We start from the raw sequence: 21,058 nt of genomic DNA, 5'->3' as shown, positions 1-21,058 counted from the left end.
TTTTAGTGAGATATTCATTGTAATTTATCTTTATCTTAGCAAGCCATTAACTCTTATATGCTACATGCTTATGTGTGTTAGGACTATGTACGGAGAGCACTTATTTGTTCAGTAAAGAACATTATTTGTAAGAGTGCACTTTGACTGTAAAACCTCTTTGTGTTTGGTTTTCCAAGCTAAGTTCTTAAAGAGAGAATTTAGTAGTGAGAGCTTTAATATTTGAGGAACAAAAGTGATGATTCTTCACTGGAATGTGTTAGATCTAGGTTCACTGGCTGTATTTGTTTCAAAGATAGTGGATTCATCTCACTTAGATAGGCTCCATAGATGTAAGGAAACCGAACTGTATAATCAATTTATTGTCTCTTGTATATGTGATTTATTGATGAAAATAAACAATTAAAAAAGGAGGAAATATATTGTAATAATCTTAATAGTAATCTCTTATAAATGACTTAAAAGTCTTTAGAAAACATGTGTGATTCATTATATAATAGGGAAATCCATAGAGTGCTAGCAAACATTACACTTTTATTTTTGAAAATTACATAACCATGGTCATTTTAGTATATGGTCAAGAAGTAAGCCGAAGTCATCGTTGGTTTGAATTTATGGTGAGAAATCATCCTCCACCTTTACCATACCCTGAACCATACCCAGATCCACTTCCATAGCCCGAACCATTGCCTTCACCTCCACCTCCGCCTCCTCCACCTCCACTACCACCACCTCTTCCTCCACCTCTACCACCTCCACTTCCACTCCCACTTCCGTATCCGGACCCGGATCCATATCCTGACCCTCCTCCATGACCACCACCTCCGCCACCGCCACCTCCACTGCCACCACCTCCTCCTCCACCTCTACCACCTCCACTTCCATTCCCACTTCCGTATCCGGACCCGGATCCATATCCTGACCCTCCTCCATGACCACCACCTCCGCCACCGCCACCTCCACTGCCACCACCTCCTCCTCCACCTCTACCACTACCACCTCCACTTCCAGATCCAGACCCACTTCCATATCCAGATCCAGACCCATATCCCGACCCACCTCCGTTGTCACCACCTCCACCACCGCCACCTCCACTGCCACCACCACCTCCTCCACCACTTCCTATCCCACCACCAGACCCATGCCCTGATCCAGATCCTGACCCATACCCAGAGCCACTGCCTGATCCAGAGCCGCCACCACCTCCGCCTCCTCCGCCCCCACCCCCACCACTTCCCTTTCCTAGCCTAGCAGCAAAAGCTAAATCTACAAGGAGCAAAGCCAGGAATGCAGCACCAATAACCCTTGAACTTCCCATATTCAAACTGCACATAGACAAGCACTCAAAAGCAAGCTTTAAAATCTACGTAAAACAAGCTTTGTTGGTTGAGAAAAAAGGTTCAGGCCATGCACTCTATTTATAGTTGTTAACAATAAAAAAGAAAAACTTGAAAATGAATATTTTAAATCTCTCCAAGTCATCTCAAAATTCTGTCACGAAAGCAATGTTTAGAAGAGAAAGTGCAGTTGGTATTGGGACTGTTAGTGATGTCGGTGTTGACCTTATGTCGTCTTCGTGTGCATGCTTTGCATGTCCTTTTGACTTCGAAGGTTTTTTATTATGAAGAATTCATCAAACTGTGGGGAAAGTTAGCTCTTAAATAAATAATATATCATTAAAATGAAACTTAAAAGATACCATCCCTGTTCCCTCATCAAGTGACCACCAAAGTGTCAAAAACTATATATATGTCCTTGGGTTGTTTTTCAATCTAGGATTAGCATTTGGTTTTGACTTTGAGAACCAAGTTTTAGTGGCAAATACGATCCAAGTTCCATCAACTAGTAAGGGACTTTTCATTCTACAATTCCCATGATTTTGACTTTCAAAGCTCATACTCTGTTTGTCTTTCATGTCCAATAGTTTTCTCTCACCCATATGCTCTTATCATTCAAAACAACACCCATACTCTACTTTAGTGGTTGCTTTACTTTTATTTATTATTAAAATATTAATATAAATAATTTTAATAATATATCAATAATATTATTTATAATTTAAAATTAGTATTTTTAAATTATATTATTAAAATAAAATTGGAATATTAAATAACTTATTTATTTATATATAGTTTCTTACTTCTATGAGATTACAATATATGTCCCAAAGAAAACATTAATTTAAAGTAAAAATACTATATATTTGAATATAAAAATCCTAGATTTTCGTTAAATCTATATATGTTTATTTTAGGAAAGTATATATCATATATATATATATATATATGATAATGATTTAAGACATTATATATATCAAATAAAACATTGTATTACAACCAAATTTCCTGCATATCGAAAGAGAGACGATTGAAAAATATGGAAAAATGTATTTGAATGTCAAGGAAGTGCCTACTCTCTGGCCATACTGGAACTGTTTGAGATAGTTTTTATATTTGAGATGTTGACAATTTATTGAACGGTATTTATGGATTGTGTTAAGTATATGGATGATATCTAATTCATCAATGAAGATCATATCAGTTGGGGAAACATGTTTTGGAGATTGGATCGAATCAGATCATCCCTACCTAATCTTTTGGGTCGTGGATATTGGATTGAATTGAAACATTGATTAGTTAGATTCCAAGAGTCCATGTTTACTTTCTACTTTATTATTATATTGTATTCAACTTATTCTATTGATGTTTTATAGGGATGTATATAGATTTCTATATAATTGAGAGACTTGTATAGGTTACTATACCGAGAGAATTAAGCATGTAATTTGTCTTTGTGAGGAACCTTATTTTATAAGTGCATATTGATAGCAAAACCCTTTGTGTTTTGGTTTTGCTTGTTAAATTTACAGGGGTGAATTTAGTGGTGAGAGTATCATTCTTCATGGTACAAGGGTGAGGAACTAGTCATGGGTGTGTGGTAGATTAGGATCACTTGTTGTAAGTGTTGAAGATAGTGGATATTTGTCAATGAGTTAGGCTCTGCAAATGCAGGAAAAGCGAATTGCGTAAACAACTTTTGTGTCCTTTGTTTGTTTACTGTTTTACTTTCCATGGTGAAAGAGTGCCCACTCCCTTGCCACTCCTTCACAATGTGTAGCTTTTATCTTAGCTACATTTTAAAAGCTTCAAAAAAAAACGCACATCAAACTTCTGTTATTAACTTAATGGTTGGGTGACTAAAAAATCTAATTTCGAAAACTTTAGTGACTCAATTGAAAATTTTTGTAGTTAGGTGAGCAAAGTAGAATCGCTCACATTGTTGAGTGACCAGTTATGTAGTTTACCCTAAAAACATCAATTTCAAAAACTATCTCAGAGGGTGAGGTGTCAACTTATAAAGTATTGGAAGTTAATTTTTTATAAAATAAAATTATATTAATTTTGTCTTAAATTTCATATTTCGTTTGAAATTTAGATAATTTAAGAAAGGGGTTATAATGAGATTACACTTATATTTCGATATTTTAACACTATTTAGGAATGTAAAATTATGAAATGATCGGAATGTTGATACTCCTAACACTATAATTTCATTCGAAATTAACATCATAGGTTATAATAATGTTGTTGAAATTTCCTACAATTTCATTCGAGCAATAATATTTTTTAATTGTTATTTTGTGTTATGTACTAATCATATCATTTTTTTTATCATGATTCAATTTGCAGATTATTTGTTGTCATACTTTTAGTTTATGATATAATTTACACAATTTATTAAATTAATTTAATAAGTATTAAAATTAATTTCAATAATTTACATATTAATCATTAGTGTTTATAATTTAGGTTAATATATGTTTCAAGTCTCTAAACTCGTTATATAATTAGAATCTAGTCTTTTATTTTTAAAATTTCAAAATTCAAATTCAAATTTTAAAATTCTACTTTTAAATTGATGGTGTAACATTGTAAATTTTAAAAATAAAATCACACTCGGTAGTCATGTAACTAAAAGAAATTCAACGTAATGAACCTCAAGTTAACGAAACAATTTTAATGGTATTAACAATTAGACTTAAATTTTGAAAAATCTAAAAAGGTAGGACTAAATTACTTAAACAAAAATAGGGGACTAAATTAAATATGCACGAAGAGTACAAGAACTTATAACATATTTTAACCTATAATTTATGTATTATACATGTTATTTTTCATATCATCCTTGTTTGAGTTATATTCTCATATTAACTCTATGTTATATCTTAAGTCATCCCACATTATGTATAGTTTTTCATAATAATTCGATTTTAACTCTAAATTCATTTACTTAATATATTAATATATTTCAAGTGGATGTCAATGTGTCAATGGAAGTGACCACTTCCGCTAGCACATCGACAGGAAATATACTTGCCTTATTTGGAGTTGAAAATCTTTTTAACCAAATCACTTGGCAATGACTTAAATAATCTTGTGGGCGTGTGCTGAACCATATTTGAAGCTCAGATTAGATTGGATCAAGCAGCTGAATCCCGTGAAATATAGAGATTGAATCGGGGCTGATTAGAAGACTTATCGTGAAGATCTTTGATTTATTTTGGACTTTATTAGGGCATTTGTAAATCCTTTTTATAAGGTTATTTTAGTGGGATAGTCATTGTAATTTATCTTTATCTTAGCAAGCCATTAACTCTTATATGTTAGAGGCTTATGTGCGTTAGGACTATGTATGGAGAGCACTTATTTATTCAGTAAAGGACATTATTTGTAAGAGTGCACTTTGACTATAAAACCTCTTTGTGTTTCGTTTTACAAGCTAAGTTCTTAAAGAGAGAATTTAGTAGTGAGAGCTCTAATCTTTGAGGAACAAAAGTGATGATTTTACACTAGAATGAGTTAAATCTAGGTTCACTGGCTATATTTGTTTCAAAGATAGTGGATTCATCTCACTTAGATAGGCTCCATAGATGTAAGGAAACCGAACTGTATAATCAATTTATTGTCTCTTGTATATGTGATTTATTGATGAAAATAAACAATTAAAAAAGGGAGGAAATATATTGTAATAATCTTAATAGTAATCTCTTATAAATGACTTAAAAGTCTTTAGAAAACATGTGTGATTCATTATATAATAGGGAAATCCATAGAGTGCTAGCAAACATTACACTTTTATTTTTGAAAATTACATAACCATGGTCATTTTAGTATATGGTCAAGAAGTAAGCCGAAGTCATCGTTGGTTTGAATTTATGGTGAGAAATCATCCTCCACCGTTACCATACCCTGAACCATACCCAGACCCACTTCCATAGCCCGAACCATTGCCTTCACCTCCACCTCCGCCTCCTCCACCTCCACTGCCACCACCTCCTCCTCCACCTCTACCGCTTCCACTTCCACTCCCACTCCCACTTCCGTATCCGGACCCTGATCCATATCCTGACCCTCCTCCATGACCACCACCTCCGCCACCACCACCTCCACTGCCACCACCTCCTCCTCCACCTCTACCTCTACCACCTCCACTTCCATATCCAGACCCACTTCCATATCCAGATCCAGACCCATATCCCGACCCACCTCCGTTGCCACCACCTCCACCACCACCACCTCCGCTGCCACCACCACCTCCTCCACCACTTCCTATCCCACCACCAGACCCATGCCCTGATCCAGATCCTGACCCATACCCAGAGCCACTGCCTGATCCAGAGCCGCCGCCTCCTCCACCCCCACCCCCACCCCCACCACCTCCCTTTCCTAGCCTAGCAGCAAAAGCTAGATCTACAAGGAGTAAAGCCAGGAATGCAGCACCAATAACCCTTGAACTTCCCATATTCAAACTGCACTTAGACAAGCACTCAAAAGCAAGCTTTAAAATCTACGTAAAACAAGCTTTGTTGGTTGAGAAAAAAAGTTCAGGCGATGCACTCTATTTATAGTTGTTACCAATCAAATAAGAAAAACTTGAAAATGAATAGTTTAAATCTCTCCAAGTCATCTCAAAATTCTATCAAGAAAGCAATGTTTAGAAGAGAAAGTGCGGTTGGTACTGGGACTGTTAGTGATGTCGGTGTTGACCTTATGTCGCCTTCGTGTGCATGCTTTGTATGTCCTTTTTGACTTCAAGGTTTCTTTATTAAGAACAATTCATATCAAACCGTGGGGAGAACTTAGCTCTTAAATAAATAATATATAATCAAAATGAAACGTAAAAGATACCATCCCTGTTCCTGCAACAAGTGACCACCAAAGTGTCAAAAACTTTATGTATATGTCCTTGGGGGTTTTTATTTTTTTATTTTTTTCATTCTAGGATTATCATTTGGTTTTGTCTCTGAGAACCAAGTTTTAGTGGCAAATACGATCCAATTTCCATCAACTAATAAGGAATTTTTCATTCTAGAATTGCCATGATTTTGACTTTCAAAATCCATTCTCTTTTATCTTTCATGTCCAATAGTTTTCTCTCACCCATATGCTCTTATCATTCAAAAACAATACCCAATAGAAATATTTTTAATAATATATCAATAATATTATTTCTAATTTAAAATTAGTATTGTTAAATTTTATTATTAAAACAAAATCGCAGTATTAAATAACTTATTTGTTTATAGTTTCTTACTTCTATAAGATTTTATAATATATGTCCTAAAAACATTAATTTAAAGTAAAAATCCTATACATTTGAATGTAAAATCCTAGATTTTTATATTATTGTTTGCATTTTAATATGTTTATTTTAGGAAAGCATATATGATAATGATTTAAGACATTATATGCATCAAATAAAACATTGTGTTACAACTAAATTTCCTGCATTATGTATGTTTTGCTTTTCAAAGAGGGAGATTATTGAAAAATATGGAAAAATGTATTTGAGTGCTAAGGAAATGCCTACTCTCTAGTCACTGGAATTGTTTGAGAACGTTTCCATATTTGAAATGTTGACAACTCATTGAACGGTATTTATGGATGGTGTTAAGTATATGGATGATATGTATTTCATCAATGAAGATCATATCAGTTGGGGAAACATATTTTAGAGATTGGATTATTATATTCGTGTTTACTTTGTATTTTATTATTATATTGTATTCAACTTATTCTATTGATGTTTTATCGGGATGTATATAGATATTCTATATAATTGAGAGGCTTGTATAGGTTACTATACCGAGAGAATTAAGCATTTAATTTGTCTTTGTGAGGAACCTTATTTTATGAGTGCATACTAATAGTAAAATGGTTTTGCTTGTTAAATTTATAGGCGTGAATTTAGTGGTGAGAGCATCATTCTTCAAGGTACAAGGGTGAAGAACTAGTCATGGGTGTGTTGTAGATTAGGATCACTTGTTGTAAGCATTGAAGATAGTGGATATTTCACAATGAGCTAGGCTCTGCAAATGCAGGAAAAGCGAATTGCGTAAACAATTTTTGCATCTTTTGTTTGTTTACTGTTTTACTTTCCGTGGTGAAAGAGTGCCCACTCCCTTGCCATTCCTTCACAGTGTGTAGCTTTTATCTTAGCAACATTTTAAAAGCTTCAAAGAAAAACGCACATTAAACTTCTGTTATTAACTTAACGGTTGGGTGACTAAAAAATCTAATTTCGAAAACTTTAGTGACTCAATCGAAAAATTATGTAGTTAGGTGAGCAAAGTAGAATCCCTCTCATAGTTGAGTGACCATTTGCCCTAAAAACACCAATTCCAAAGTAATTGGTTTGACAATTTTTTTAACGTGCTACCTGTTTTATTTTTGGTCCAATGTTGATACATTTACTTGACAAAAGTTGTGCATTCCTATTAGTGTTTAATTCGGGTTTTAGAGTTGATTTGATAAAAAAAAATAAGTTTTTTAGGAATTTATAATGAATAAGTATAACCCATGCATAGGACGGGATTAAATTAGATCAAAATTATCGTTTTCCAACAAAAATAGAGGAGCAATTATTTTGCGAGATGGCGCCTTAGCCTTGTTGGCTTCATTATGGCATTGGTCTCGTATTTAAGCAAAATTGAGATAAAAAATTCAACATGTTTTAAATTCAAAAGCCTCATAATCTATCAAATGGATCAATAATTAAACAGCCCTAAATTACATATTCAAATTCAATGTGTTGATACTACGAGTCAATAAAGAGGTAAGCAAAAAGTTGGAGTTGAAATCTAAGAAAGGGAGAAAGGAGAAGAAGAGGAAGGAGGCTTTTTAAGTGGCTAAGGGTTGCTCAAGGAAGAAGAGAGGATACTTGATTCCTCGTGTGTTGGGGTAGGACTAAGTAAGAATGTTTGAAAATTTTAAAAATCGAAAATCGATTTGGATTGAGGTGTTTGAATCATTTATGGAATACAAGTTTAAAAACTACAGTTACCGGAAATCAAACTATACTTTTATTTAATTTTTAATAATTTTAAATTTTTATGGTATAAAAATAAATATTTTAAATTTAAAAATTCTTAAAAAAATGATTGTTTTTTAGAATATTTATTAAACAATTTAAAATTTGTCAAATAAAATTTAAAAGTCATAAAGTAAAGCTCATTCAACCTGATTGAACTGAACCGATATCACTCCTATGTTGAGGTAGATATAGGGGAGATTGCTTGTACGGACAGTTTGGTGGCAAATTCGTTATATATCAATTTGTCACCATACATGATATTGTTTGTTCTTACTCTGACATTCTTCTTAATGAATTTGTACAAAATTATTATGCGTTGATGATCCTTGAATGGTCCTCTCGAAGAATCCGTGGAGGCATGCTTGAGCTCCTCGTTCTACCATGTATCCTTGATAGAAAAGGGGTATAACAGTGACATAATACAAAGAAAAAAAAAGTACATGCTTGTATCATATTTATATTATTTTTATATAATTTTTTACATGTTAATAACTGTTTTAAATAAATCTTAACAAATTTGTACATTTGTCTCATGTACATGTTACTTTTTTTCATATCTTAATTTATCTTATATTTTGCAGAATTTGTTACAATAATTTAAAATATAAACTTCGATTGGGCATTAGTTTAATTGGTATTGTTGTTATTGTAGCAATTAAAAATATGTGGGTTCAAGCGTGCTAAAACACATTTTTTATTCGATTTAAGGGTTAGGGAGGAGTTATGAGTAGAAGCGAAATTGGTAAAAATAAATAAATATGAACACGTAAGGTTTAGAATTCAATAGTTAATTGAAGTTTAACTTGGTTGGTATTAGTATTGTTGTCAATATACGTGTCTATCCTTTTATGTAAGGGTTGAAAAATTTTAGATATTAAAATTTTCTAAAATTTTCAAGAGATTAAGAAAATCCATAACAACTACTTGAACTTTTACAATTTTTGAACAGTGTTATTTGTATATAAGTTTATAAGTGATAAAATCAAGAGAAATAAAAATTTCCAATTCTTTTGTTAATCAAATATTATATTGTAAAGTATAGTAATATACACTTACTAATGTTGGATATGATACATTTTAGTAACCATAAACATGCATGATAGAAATATACTATACATGAAAAATAAATGAATAATCACTAACATGACATAAATATATAAACATTTAAAAAGTTGTATAAATATAATTAAGCACGAAAATCATGTTCGGAAACTATATTTGTGAGTTGAAGCTTGTAAAGTTGTGATTTGTTGGTGGAAATGGTGGTGATGTGGCCTTTGGTGCTAAGACTTAAGAGCTGTGTCAATGAGGTATTCATTTGACGCTTATCATGGGCTTGTTTGGGTTTTGGTGCTTTTTCTTGAGCAGGTGAGTTGTGTTGGGATCGAATTTAAGAATGGTTTGTCAATGTCATGTGGCCGATGCTCTCAACATGGCTGGTGTCTCCTTTTATAAAGCTTGGTCCTTCTTTGTCTTTGACCTGCTGTTGTGGGCTTTGTTTTTTATTGTCTTGTTCATATTTGGCGATGATGCTAGTACTTTAAGTAATATAACCTTGTTTAAAAACAATGCAAAGCTGAATTTGACATTGTTATTAGGATTTTAATGCAAAACTTTAAAAGATAAAGGTTTTATCTTATTTGAAGTAATTACCGACATTTAGAAATCCATACAAAAGAGTACAAGCCCTTTAGAAATGCATGCGGTAGTGATAGGTAGACATAGAACTTTTATTCCGAAAATTGCAAAATCCTAAATGTTTTAATGCATTGCTAACTAATTAAGAAGTTTGAATTTATGGTGAGTAATCATCATCTCCACTACTACCATAACCTGACCCACTTCCATATCCTGAACCACTTCCATAACCTGAACCATTGCCTCCACCACCTCCACCTCCACCGCCACCACCTCCTCCTCCTCCTCCACCTCTACCGCCACCACTTCCGTATCCGGATCCGGACCCATATCCTGAGCCTCCTCCATTGCCACCACCTCCACCTCCTCTACCGCCACCACCGCCACCACCACCACCACCACCTCCTATCCCACCACCAGACCCATACCCTGATCCAGATCCTGACCCATACCCAGACCCACTACCAGATCCAGAGCTGCCACCACCTCCACCTCCGCCCCCACCACCCCCTCCACCTCCTCCACTACCATAAGCTCCCGAACCATATCCTGAGCCACTTCCGGAACCATACCCTGAACCATATCCAGAACCTGAGCCTAAACCATTGGCACCACCTCCACCACTTCCTCCTCCTCCTCCTCCTCCAGCACCACCTCCCTTTCCTACAGCCTTAAATGACCTAGCAGCAAAAGCTAAATCCACAAGGAGCAAAACCAAGAATAAAGCACCAATAACCCTGCAACTTCCCATACTCAAACCTCACTTACGCAAAAAGCTCAATGCAAATCTTAAAGTCTACTGAAAACAAGCTTAGTTGATTGAGAAAAAAGTTAAGGCAAAGCTTTCTATTTATAGGCGTCACGAATCAAATAAAAAAAAAACTTGAAATTAATAATATAAATCCCTCCAATCCAAAGTTAGCTGAAATTCTAGTAGCTTCTGCCACGAAAAGAACGTTGCTATGATGATTATATGTGAAAGGAAATTGATTTGCTCTAGCTAGGAACTGTTAGTGGTGTGGGTGGTGATGGCGATGGCGGTGGACTTATGCCTTCTTCTGCATGCAGTTTAGTATAAAGTTCTTTATTCTTTTGACTTTAGGTTTTTTATTCATAGCAACCCACTATGTGGCTAAAATGTTCTATTTTTATGCCAAAATTATCTTTTGACTTTCATATGAAGTGCATGTACTTCCATGATCATCAAATCATATATAATTATACCTCATCTTTGAAAGTTATGATTTTGCTATTACTCATTTCTGCAGAAGAATATATGAGTTATATTAATTGGATCCACATGCAATTTCATTTTCTTTTAATTATATATAATTTTAATTTAACGACAATCTCATCGCTCGGAGCAAAATCAATGGATAACATAAATTTATATATTTTCGAATATTCTATTTATATTTTGTTGTTTTTGATATAGCAATTTTTTTTGAACAATAATCTCATTATAGGTTGTTATCATATATATCTACTCTCTTTCATACAATGCTTAGCACTATACATAGTCTCTCCCCAACCTTTAAATAGGAGGACAATGCGTTTTAGCTACTCAAATCCACTTCCTCCCACACTGACAACAATATCAATACCAATCAAATTAAGACTCAATCGACACTATTTATCAAATTTTTATATCCAAAGAATAACATTTTGTAATTCAGACCTCAAATCCAAATAGCAATATAAATTGTTACAATCGCAAAAATTAAAAATAACAATTACACATATTTAAATTCAAATGTTACAAATCCGATCCACTTCGTTCATAATCGCTTACAATCACAAAAGTTTAAACAAATTATTCTACTGTTTTAACATGCTTATTCTTTATTTCAAGTCTCAACCTCTAAATTTATGTTACATTGATCTTTCGATGATAATTCTCACGTATTTAACATAGCAGGATGAGTGATAGAATGAGCTATTGAAGCTATGATTGCTGCAGGAAGAATACTTTTGGTAAAAAAACTTGAATTTAAGAAAGATGGATACAATAATATAAATAATATTTAAATGAAATTTGTTATAGCCTCGGACATGTGGCAGTACGATAGATCATCCGAGAAATACCTGCAAATATCCCTTTGTTCACTACCAAACGACTAGTCATCAGAGGACTGAAGGCTCGAATCGCCAAAGTACTGATAGCCCGGAAGGCCTAGTTCTAGTCAAACTCCCATTTTTCCTAGAAAGGATCAACCATCCTTGCAAGTTGGCAATCAGCTTCAATCAGAAAGTTCTCATACAACAGCTAGCTACCCATCCTTGATTGAAAGTTCTTACTTACAGGGCAGTTGCTCTTCTGTTGAGAACGTGATTACTTAGGCCACCAACTCAACACCACAACTTAGAAGGAACGATAGAATGTGTCTCATCACAGACATCCTTCCCATGCATTCCGCAATGATGGTCTAATAGCAAGGTCACCACATTTTCACCAGCAAACACAAAACCTCTCCCATAAATACCCCACAACATGGTGAAGAAAAGATTAACCCTCCAACATCTTAGACCCTATACTGTTTCTTTGCACCCTCAGCCTCCTTGTTCACTTATCATCTCCAACTCTCCGCCTTATAGGGTGAACCAACAATCCTTAGCACCTCCACATCCTCCTCTGTGTCTCCTCCCTTGTTGATACCCAACATCGACAAAATTATTTAATTTATTTCTATACAGTATTGCATTATTTTTGTTTATCTATATTTATATTAAGCTTTTGATTGAGTTAACGTTACGAGTATTAAGAAAATATCTTTTTATGTAAGTTACTTTTCAAAAAGAATGTAGAAAGTAAATTATATTATTATTAGAGTGTTTTAGTCATTTTATATTTTATATCCTTTTAGTAAATATATTTATTATATAATTTTCTTTCAGCCACATCATAAATATTGTATCATAATCTAAAGATGTTGCATTCAATTTTTTATATAAAAATTGAAGCTGTATCAATCTATTTTAATCTCAAAATCTCCAACCAACCACTCTTTAAAAATATGTTAAAACTATTACTAATATTAATATTAGAGTCAGGATAATGTCTCCTTTTGTATCTACACTTTCTATAAAATATTCAATTTATTATTATGATACTTGGAGTTAACATTGTTAGTGAATGATAAGCCGCTTAATGAAAATTCTACACGTAATTTTTTAAACTATTTTGTTTTATTTAGTTTTTTCACATAATGCTATATTATCTGTATAGAATTGATGATTTGAAGAAAAAAGTCCACGTATCAAATTTTCATTAGTTGGTTTAGCATTTGCTAACGTTGTTAACAACATGTACCATAATAATATACTGATTAATAATTCAATTACATATTAGACATTTTCAAATTACAGATACCACCAAATATGATGTTATCCTTATCATTTACGTCATAAATATTCTAAAAATTGAAAATAAATATAACAAATATCTTAATTATTTTTATTAGGTATATTTGCGCTTTATAAACGAATATATTTATAATTAATATTAGAGTTTGTGACATTTATAATGTGAGTGAAAAATAATAAATTTTATATTTAAATGGATACTTTAATTTTTTTATTGTTTAAATAATAAGTTTTAATGTTTAAAACATGGTATATCTACTCAAAAAATTTAGAGCAAATATTCGAAAGTGCCTAATAGCTGTAATGCATTAAATGTAGTAGGAAATTGAGTCTAGGCTTCCCCATGGTGTTGGATGAATGAGAATGATAGGATAGAAGAATGGCATGATTGGGTTGAAAGCAAATGGCAAGCAAGCATGCTTAGAAAATGGAGGCATGTTGGTAGCCAAGCAAAGTAGTAGAAACTAAAATGCCATCTGTCAATCTAAACGTATATTTTAAGTAAGAAGACAACTCCACTATCAAATTCTAAGGTGGGGGGATTTGGGTAGGTGAGTTAGTGGGTATGATATATTTGTGGCTTTGAATTTTTAGTATAATTTAATACTGATAGAGGAGTTTTTTTAATTTTATAAACATGAGAAATTATTATATTTTTAATTAATATTTAAATATTAAAAATAAAATAAACAAGATAAATGATGATTTCTTAGCTTTTGTAGTTTTTGGTTTTAATAATTAATGTACTATGTGTTAGTATTGTATATAGATAGCCTCTTCCCAACTCATAAATAAGAGAATAATGCGCTGCAGCGCACTTGAACCCACGTTCTTTTACATTGGAAACAATGTCCATATCAATCGAACTATGACTCAATAAAATTATATTTTTAAAAGGGTTAGTTTTAGTTTTTATATTTACATTCTGTTTGTGTTATTTTTTATTATATTATATTATAATTATTTTAGTTAAGGTTCTTTTACTGGATTACAATATTATTTGAAGTTGCCCAGAAGCAATGATGAAAGGATAACTCATCCATATTCCATCAGAGGAACCAAAGTTTCAAAAACCATATTGTAAGTTATATAAAATGTTAAGTATTAGAATGAGGGTGTTTCACACCGTATAGGATGTAAAGAGTTAGTAGATTGAGAGCGAATTATAATATGAGTGGTGCGGAGTCGTTAAGTTGATAATTTCAGAAAATTTTAGAGTTCAGTAGAGGGTAGAGTGCGGGTTTTTTACAATAATATCATAAAAGAATAAAAAATAACCAAAATATTATAAATTTTTATTATTTACCAAAATATTATAATTATTTTTATTATTTACCAAAATATATCAAAAAACAAAAAATAAAAAAAAACTGCAGATTGAACAGCCTCATGATTGTTCAGCATCAAAATAGATGTCGGGAAGTCGTATGATGTCTATATACCGCCTCATGATTGAACAGCATGCCCGGGAAGAGGTAACCTGCTATTCTAATATTCATGACATCTATTCTATTTCTATATCTTACTCACATGTTATGGCTCTAACTCGTTACAATGTTATTAATCGTGCCGTTTATATGGATGCCATACCAGAGGCCAGAAATTACAAATGTTGTACCCTCGTCTGCATACGTTGATTCCCACATATGGTGCACTAACGCACCAATTATCAATTTCAATGTAGTCAAGTAGTATCACGGAGACTGGGTGCTACGGCAGTTTGGATGCATCCAACCTATCCTAGAGCCGCCGTGCCAGTTGGGGGAAGTTCACGGCATGACAAAGAGAGGAAGATTTCAATTGGATTGGGGAACTCAACATCGGAAATTTGTGGCACTGTGGAACGATAGATTGCGTCGAGTACCTCAGATGGTTATGGCTACCAACCAGCAACCATCATTAGAGTATATACAATGGTATTATGGTTGCGGGAAGTCATATTTACTTAGAGGCCAATCGACTGTAATCCCCCGGAACGTGCAACAAGTTGGGGGATCGGACGCAGGGAGCCCGGTGGATCCGGATCCGATGGCATATTATCCTTCACAACCAACAGAGCCCGAGCAGGAGCCCCAGCCAGATCCCGAACAGTCAGGGTCAAATGTGGATTCACATGGCTATCGTTTGGATTTGGCGGTCAGACACTATTTTTCGAGCTTCGCAGAGGGCGAATATGCCTACGAGTATGAACTGTTTGGATCTTACCCGCCGCAGTACGGTATGCCCGGCCCGTCTGACCCGTATCCGCAGCACCATGGGACTCATTCCGGTTCAAGTTCGTCGGCGGTGAACGAGCCACAGGACTTTTCCTCTATGTACGCTACACCCCCATCTGCGCCGGATGATGATGTTGGTCATCACCCAAGACGTGATCGTCGACCTCCGCGTAGGTATACCCCTAGGACAACACCATCGAACCATCAATTTTAGGGGTTTAATGCACTTTTTATATAAATTTAATATTTCTAATTTAATTTTTTTCTTACTTTTGAATTTTTTTGTATAAATAGAAATTATTTTATTTATTCTTGGCATTAAAGCTGAATCCAATTATGAATGCCTCAATTTTCGATATAATTTTAAGCGTTCCAAATTCACACATGATATTTTATAACTTAATTTGAATACAATTTGGATACAATTTAAGCGTAAGCATAAGCCGAATAATAAAAATTATTTCAAATCAATTATACTTTTTATAATAATATGCATAAAAATTTTACAGCATTGGGTCAATTCCGACCCGATCCGGACGACTGTCCAACATGAAAGTTTCGGTTAGGGCATTTATTTCGACTATGACCAATTAACATGCATATTCCACAACGCTTTCCGTCTGATTTCTCCCTAATGTCCATCTCATTACGGATTCTGCTTGACTGCGGACGACCCCTTAGATTCCTCCGTAGCCCTCTGTCTGAGAGAAGCTCGAAAGTCATTGGCGGCACCTCCCACGTACATAGGTCAGGCAGGACGGGGAACTCATTCTCCCAGACACGCAATGTGCACTCCAGCGTGTACACATCATCAACATATTGTTCAGCATCAAGGTTGACTTTAGCACACGCTGCCACGACATACGCACAGGGATAATGAAGTGTTTCGAACCTCCTGCACTCGCATCGTCTATTCCGAAGATCAACTCCGTATGACCTAGTTGGTATACCAGGTCGACGACTGATGGTCTCAGTAACTCGAAACGTTTCCAGTCGTCGTGAATATATTTCCATGTTCATTAACCTCGCCAACCGACGGTTTACGAACATTGCATCCCTGACATGATCGACAAACACATGTCCCGCCTGAATCTGGTCGACTTGCTGCCGACCCATTCTTGGCATCAAAGTAGCCAGCCTGTAGAAAGTAGTAGAAAATACCAAAGCAATCGAAAGATGACGTGTTTTCAACAAGACAACGTTGATCCCCTCCATTAAGTTTGTGGTCATTTGGCCATAATGAAAGCCCTCGTCAAAACTTTGAGCCCACTGCCACGGCTCCATTGTGCCCAACCATTGTTGGAAAGATGTGTTTGTCTGCCCCTCCATGTCACTCTCAAGTCGGATCATTCTTTGCCGAAAAATATGTGGCTCTAACTCGTACGCTGCATACGTATTAAGGAAAAATAAGTTCTAGTAAGTCAATAGCATCAAACATTACAACTTATATTGAAAAGATAAGATTATCATTTACCCATTGCCATGACTTGTCTCTTCCAGTCTGCATTCTTATAATCTTTATGGAAGTTAGACGCAATGTGACGAATGCAGTAAACGGATCTCCACGGCACACCGGAACGCCTAATAGCTGCAATTAAACCCTTCGCTCTATCGGAGATGATGCAAATGTTATCGTTCCTAATAACATACCTCCGCAGATTTGTGAAGAAGAATTTCTAAGACTCCATGTTCTCTTTATCTACGATAGCAAATGCTATCGGGAGTACGTTTCTGTTACCGTCTTGAGCAACTGCAACAAGTAGGATCTGTGTATATTTTCCATACAGCCAGGTCCCATCCACCTGCACAAGTGGCTTACAGTGGGGAAATGCCCGCAATATGGCCTTAATATGGAAAATTCGATGGAAAATCCTCTTTGCCGGCTGTAACTAGTCATCCGAGCCGTAATATGGCCTTGTCTGCAACTCAATCACAGTCCTCGGTACGTACTCCCGCATAGCAGCTATCCAACCTTGAAGCTCATTATACGACGGATCGTAATCCCCATACAGTTGCTCCATCGCCATCTGTTTAGCTATACATGCCTTCCGATATGAGACTCGATACTGGAATCGTGCTTACATTTCGACAATCAGTACCGAAACTTTAATGGTCGACATGTCCTTCACCATTGGCATGATACACGTACAAATAGTTTTCGAATCAAGTTTTCCATGATCTTCTGTCATACGTGTTGATGTGCATGTATGAAGACCAACAAATTTTCGTATCTCCCACATCTGAGAACTTCTAATTAATGCAGCTCGTACCCACCAATTGCAGCCTTCCGCTGCCTTCCAACACTCCCCAACATATATTGTCGGAGTAGATAATCCACCAATATATTCATGTTGTACCGTTTAATGGCATATACGCACTATTCTTTACAGCTGAATCTCTGGCCTATGAATAACTCCTCATCATCAGATGTTACGGCCAACCCGTGAGGATGAACTATTTCAGGGTACTCCGGGAACTCAGCTACATACGCTGCGTTAGGGTCTATGATCGACATGTGTGGCCCAGGATTATTGTGTATCAAAATACGTCGCATCTGCTCCCCAACCGAAGAAGCGTTAATGCCTTCATCATCAATATCATCATGTACATCGTCTACATCGGATCACCGTCACTATCGACCTCTTCATCCCAATGATCGCCACCACCTTCTTCTTCGCCAGCACCTTCTTCTTCACCACCAACCATATCAACATCGGGTGTAATATTCAGGTCGATACCAATCCCACCCATAGATGATTCACTATCAACATATAATATTGGAGCCACCATCCATGGTTCTTCAGCCCCGTCTTCTTCATCAGATGCATTAACATCTTCATTTTGCTCAATACCGACTAACTCAGCAAATAAGTGAATCGGTGCATTCTTCTCACTCCCATTCCCACAGCAGAGATCGACTATTGTCTCCACGTCTTCGTCGTCTACAAGTTCCATTTCGACGAATTTGACCGGATTTGTCGAAACTGGAAACTTGTAAAAAAAAATTGATATCCTTCTCTCACAACGTCTAAGTATTTTTGCATTAATCCTTGCTTTTATTTCATCGAACGATACATTTCTATTAAATCTCATTACTATTTGTTGTCGACATTCAAATACACTTCCAACACTTGTTGTCAAGATGACTCCATCGAAATAAACACATACAAAAAACTTAGCATCCATCTTCAATATTTAATCTGTAAAAAAAAAAAAAAATCTCATAAAATTCTCGAGCGGTAAATAAATTACTAATCCTAATAACTAACACAATAATAATATTAATAATTTTATACTCAAAAAATACACACTAAAATTATTAATTAGGGTTTTACTAAAATAATAACTAACTATAATAATAATACTAGTTTTTACTAACTAGTTTATATTGGTAAATAAAAATAATAACTAACAATAATAATAATACTAGTTTTTACTAACAATAATACTACTAAGTTAAATTTTAATACATTAATAACATCTTAATACTAACAACAACAACAATAATAATAATAATAATAATAATAATAATAATAATAATAATAATACTAACTAAAACTATCAATTTGAGTTTTATTAATCTTAATAACTAACCTAAAACAAAAAATATTACAAAATATACAAAACAATAACAACAATAACAACAATATAATCAATTATTTTTTAAAAATACCTTCTTTTTCTCTTCTCTTTCTCTCTTTTTCTCTTCTTTTCCGCAGCACCTCTTTTTCTTCTTTTTTTTTCTTCTGATTTTTCTCCCTTCAGTTGGGCAGAGGTCGTGTTTATAACACGGGTAGTGCCGCCAATGCCTTTGGCACCTTTGGTGCTGCCAATGCCATTGGTCTGATCAAGCTTTTTGCAGCTTTTTCCAGCTTTTTGCAGGTTTTTTTTTGGTTTTTTTATATATTTTGGTAAATAATAAAAATAATTATAATATTTTGGTAAATAAAAAAATTTATAATATTTTGATTTTTTTATTTTTTTATAATATTATTGTAAAAAACCCGTAGAGTGCGGATGACCTCTTTCTTCTTAGGTGGTGAAAAGGTATTTATAGAAGAAGAGTAGTTGAATGTGTATCCTAGTCATTAACTTTCCATTGTTGTAATTTAGTGCATTTAGTGTAGTTATTTTTATTAGGAATGCATGTAATTTTTTGAATAGATTGTTTAATAAAATTTCATCATTTACATTCTTATCTTTTGTATATGTCTTATATGATTTTTGCAAGAAAAACAAAATGTATCAAGAAAATATTAACTCATTGATTACCTAATGTTTAACTAATATTAAGTTGTATCATATGGTCAGATCATGATGCAAAATGAACACTTATATTAGTAGGTATATTTTGTCCTTGGTAAAATTATATATCTCCATTTATGCCCTTTACACTTTTAGGTATTTAGGCTTTTAGTCCTTTAACTTTTTGAATTTACACTTTAACCCCTCAACTTTTGAATATTCACACTTTGACCCCATCACTTTTCACTTCTTCGCAGTTTATTCAATACCTTGAATTTATATCTCACAATATAATACTTGTTTCAACTTTCTCTAGTATCCAATACCTTTCTCCACTAACACTGATGTACCTTATTTTATTTACTCGATAAATCAATTATACACTTTCCGAGTATGACACTTTACAAATTTAGTATGATGATTTTAGGGGAGTTATAGTTTTTTAACTCAAAAACTTCACTAGATCCATGATTTTCAACAAATTAAAAAACATGTGATACATGCACGGATGGGGTAAAATTTATTAAATTTTATTCATCGAAGCTACCAATTTTCAAGTTTGGAAAATCAGTTAACTTGTGATGACTTTTTAGATGAAATCCAGGCATTTCTAAGTTGATATGTCTTAATAACGTTCAAAGATATATCTCTAAGCTTCACAACTCAATTCCAAGTTTGGGAGCTTGAGTGATGTGAGTCTTAAGGCCCAATTTCAGATCCATGAAAATGATGGGCTCACACTACCTCAAGGTCCAACAACAATGTCAAAGGTTAATCAAATCAAACCAAGATTCAATCAAAGACAATATGAGAGGATGAATCTTTTCAAGGAAACAAGAAATGATAAATGCACGGAATGGGTGAAATTTATTAAAGATTCAACCAAGCTGTCAGTCTTCAAAATGAAAAGATTAGTCAACTTGAGACAAATTTTTGGATAGGATCCAGAAATTTATGAGCTTAGATGTCTGCATAGAGCTTGAAAATCCTCTTGTCTTCGAAATGCAATTTTAATCACTCGATTTCGAGTCTAGGAGCTCAAGTTATGACCCATTTAGTGAAGATTGCACGAGCAGAATTTTTGAACAAGATTATGACGGGAATTACAAGTTTCGAGCTTTCAATTCGAGTTTAAATCATATTGGGTTCGGTTTTTAGGCTTAATTTTTATTATATATGAGTCCAATATTGTATTTATTAGGTTTTATTATTTTTATTATTTATTT

At 34.2% G+C, this 21,058-nt stretch overlaps 1 protein-coding gene across 1 annotated transcript; it reads right to left on the bottom strand.

The window, feature by feature from the left end:
* Nucleotides 1–622: 622 nt before the first annotated feature.
* On the bottom strand, nt 623–10,914 carry LOC105780900 (glycine-rich cell wall structural protein). The gene is made up of 5 exons (XM_052629282.1): nt 10,387–10,914; nt 10,169–10,350; nt 6,186–6,196; nt 5,241–5,806; nt 623–1,119 (listed from the first exon to the last, which is right to left on the bottom strand). Exons 1-5 carry the CDS (start codon nt 10,757–10,759, stop codon nt 623–625), a joined length of 1,629 nt encoding a protein of 542 aa, XP_052485242.1. The 5' UTR covers nt 10,760–10,914.
* Between the last annotated feature and the right edge of the window lie 10,144 nt (nt 10,915–21,058).

Source organism: Gossypium raimondii, chromosome 4 (assembly GCF_025698545.1).
Source record: "Gossypium raimondii isolate GPD5lz chromosome 4, ASM2569854v1, whole genome shotgun sequence".
NCBI classification, from domain to species: Eukaryota; Viridiplantae; Streptophyta; class Magnoliopsida; order Malvales; family Malvaceae; genus Gossypium; species Gossypium raimondii.
The sequence above is the reverse complement of the archived record's forward strand: the minus strand, read 5'-3'. Positions and strand labels throughout refer to the sequence as shown.

What these genes read in the sequence shown, in the direction of transcription:
- LOC105780900 (XM_052629282.1), bottom strand. Translation starts at nt 10,759, where the DNA reads ATGGGAAGTTGCAGGGTTATTGGTGCTTTATTCTTGGTTTTGCTCCTT. An exon ending in TGGTGGTGGTGGTGGCGGTG is followed by an intron (nt 10,351 to 10,386) that starts GTGGCGGTAGAG and finishes GTGGCAATGGAG; the next exon opens with GAGGCTCAGGATATGGGTCC. An exon ending in TGGGTATGGTTCAGGGTATG is followed by an intron (nt 1,120 to 5,240) that starts GTAACGGTGGAG and finishes GTGGTGGGATAG; the next exon opens with GAAGTGGTGGAGGAGGTGGT.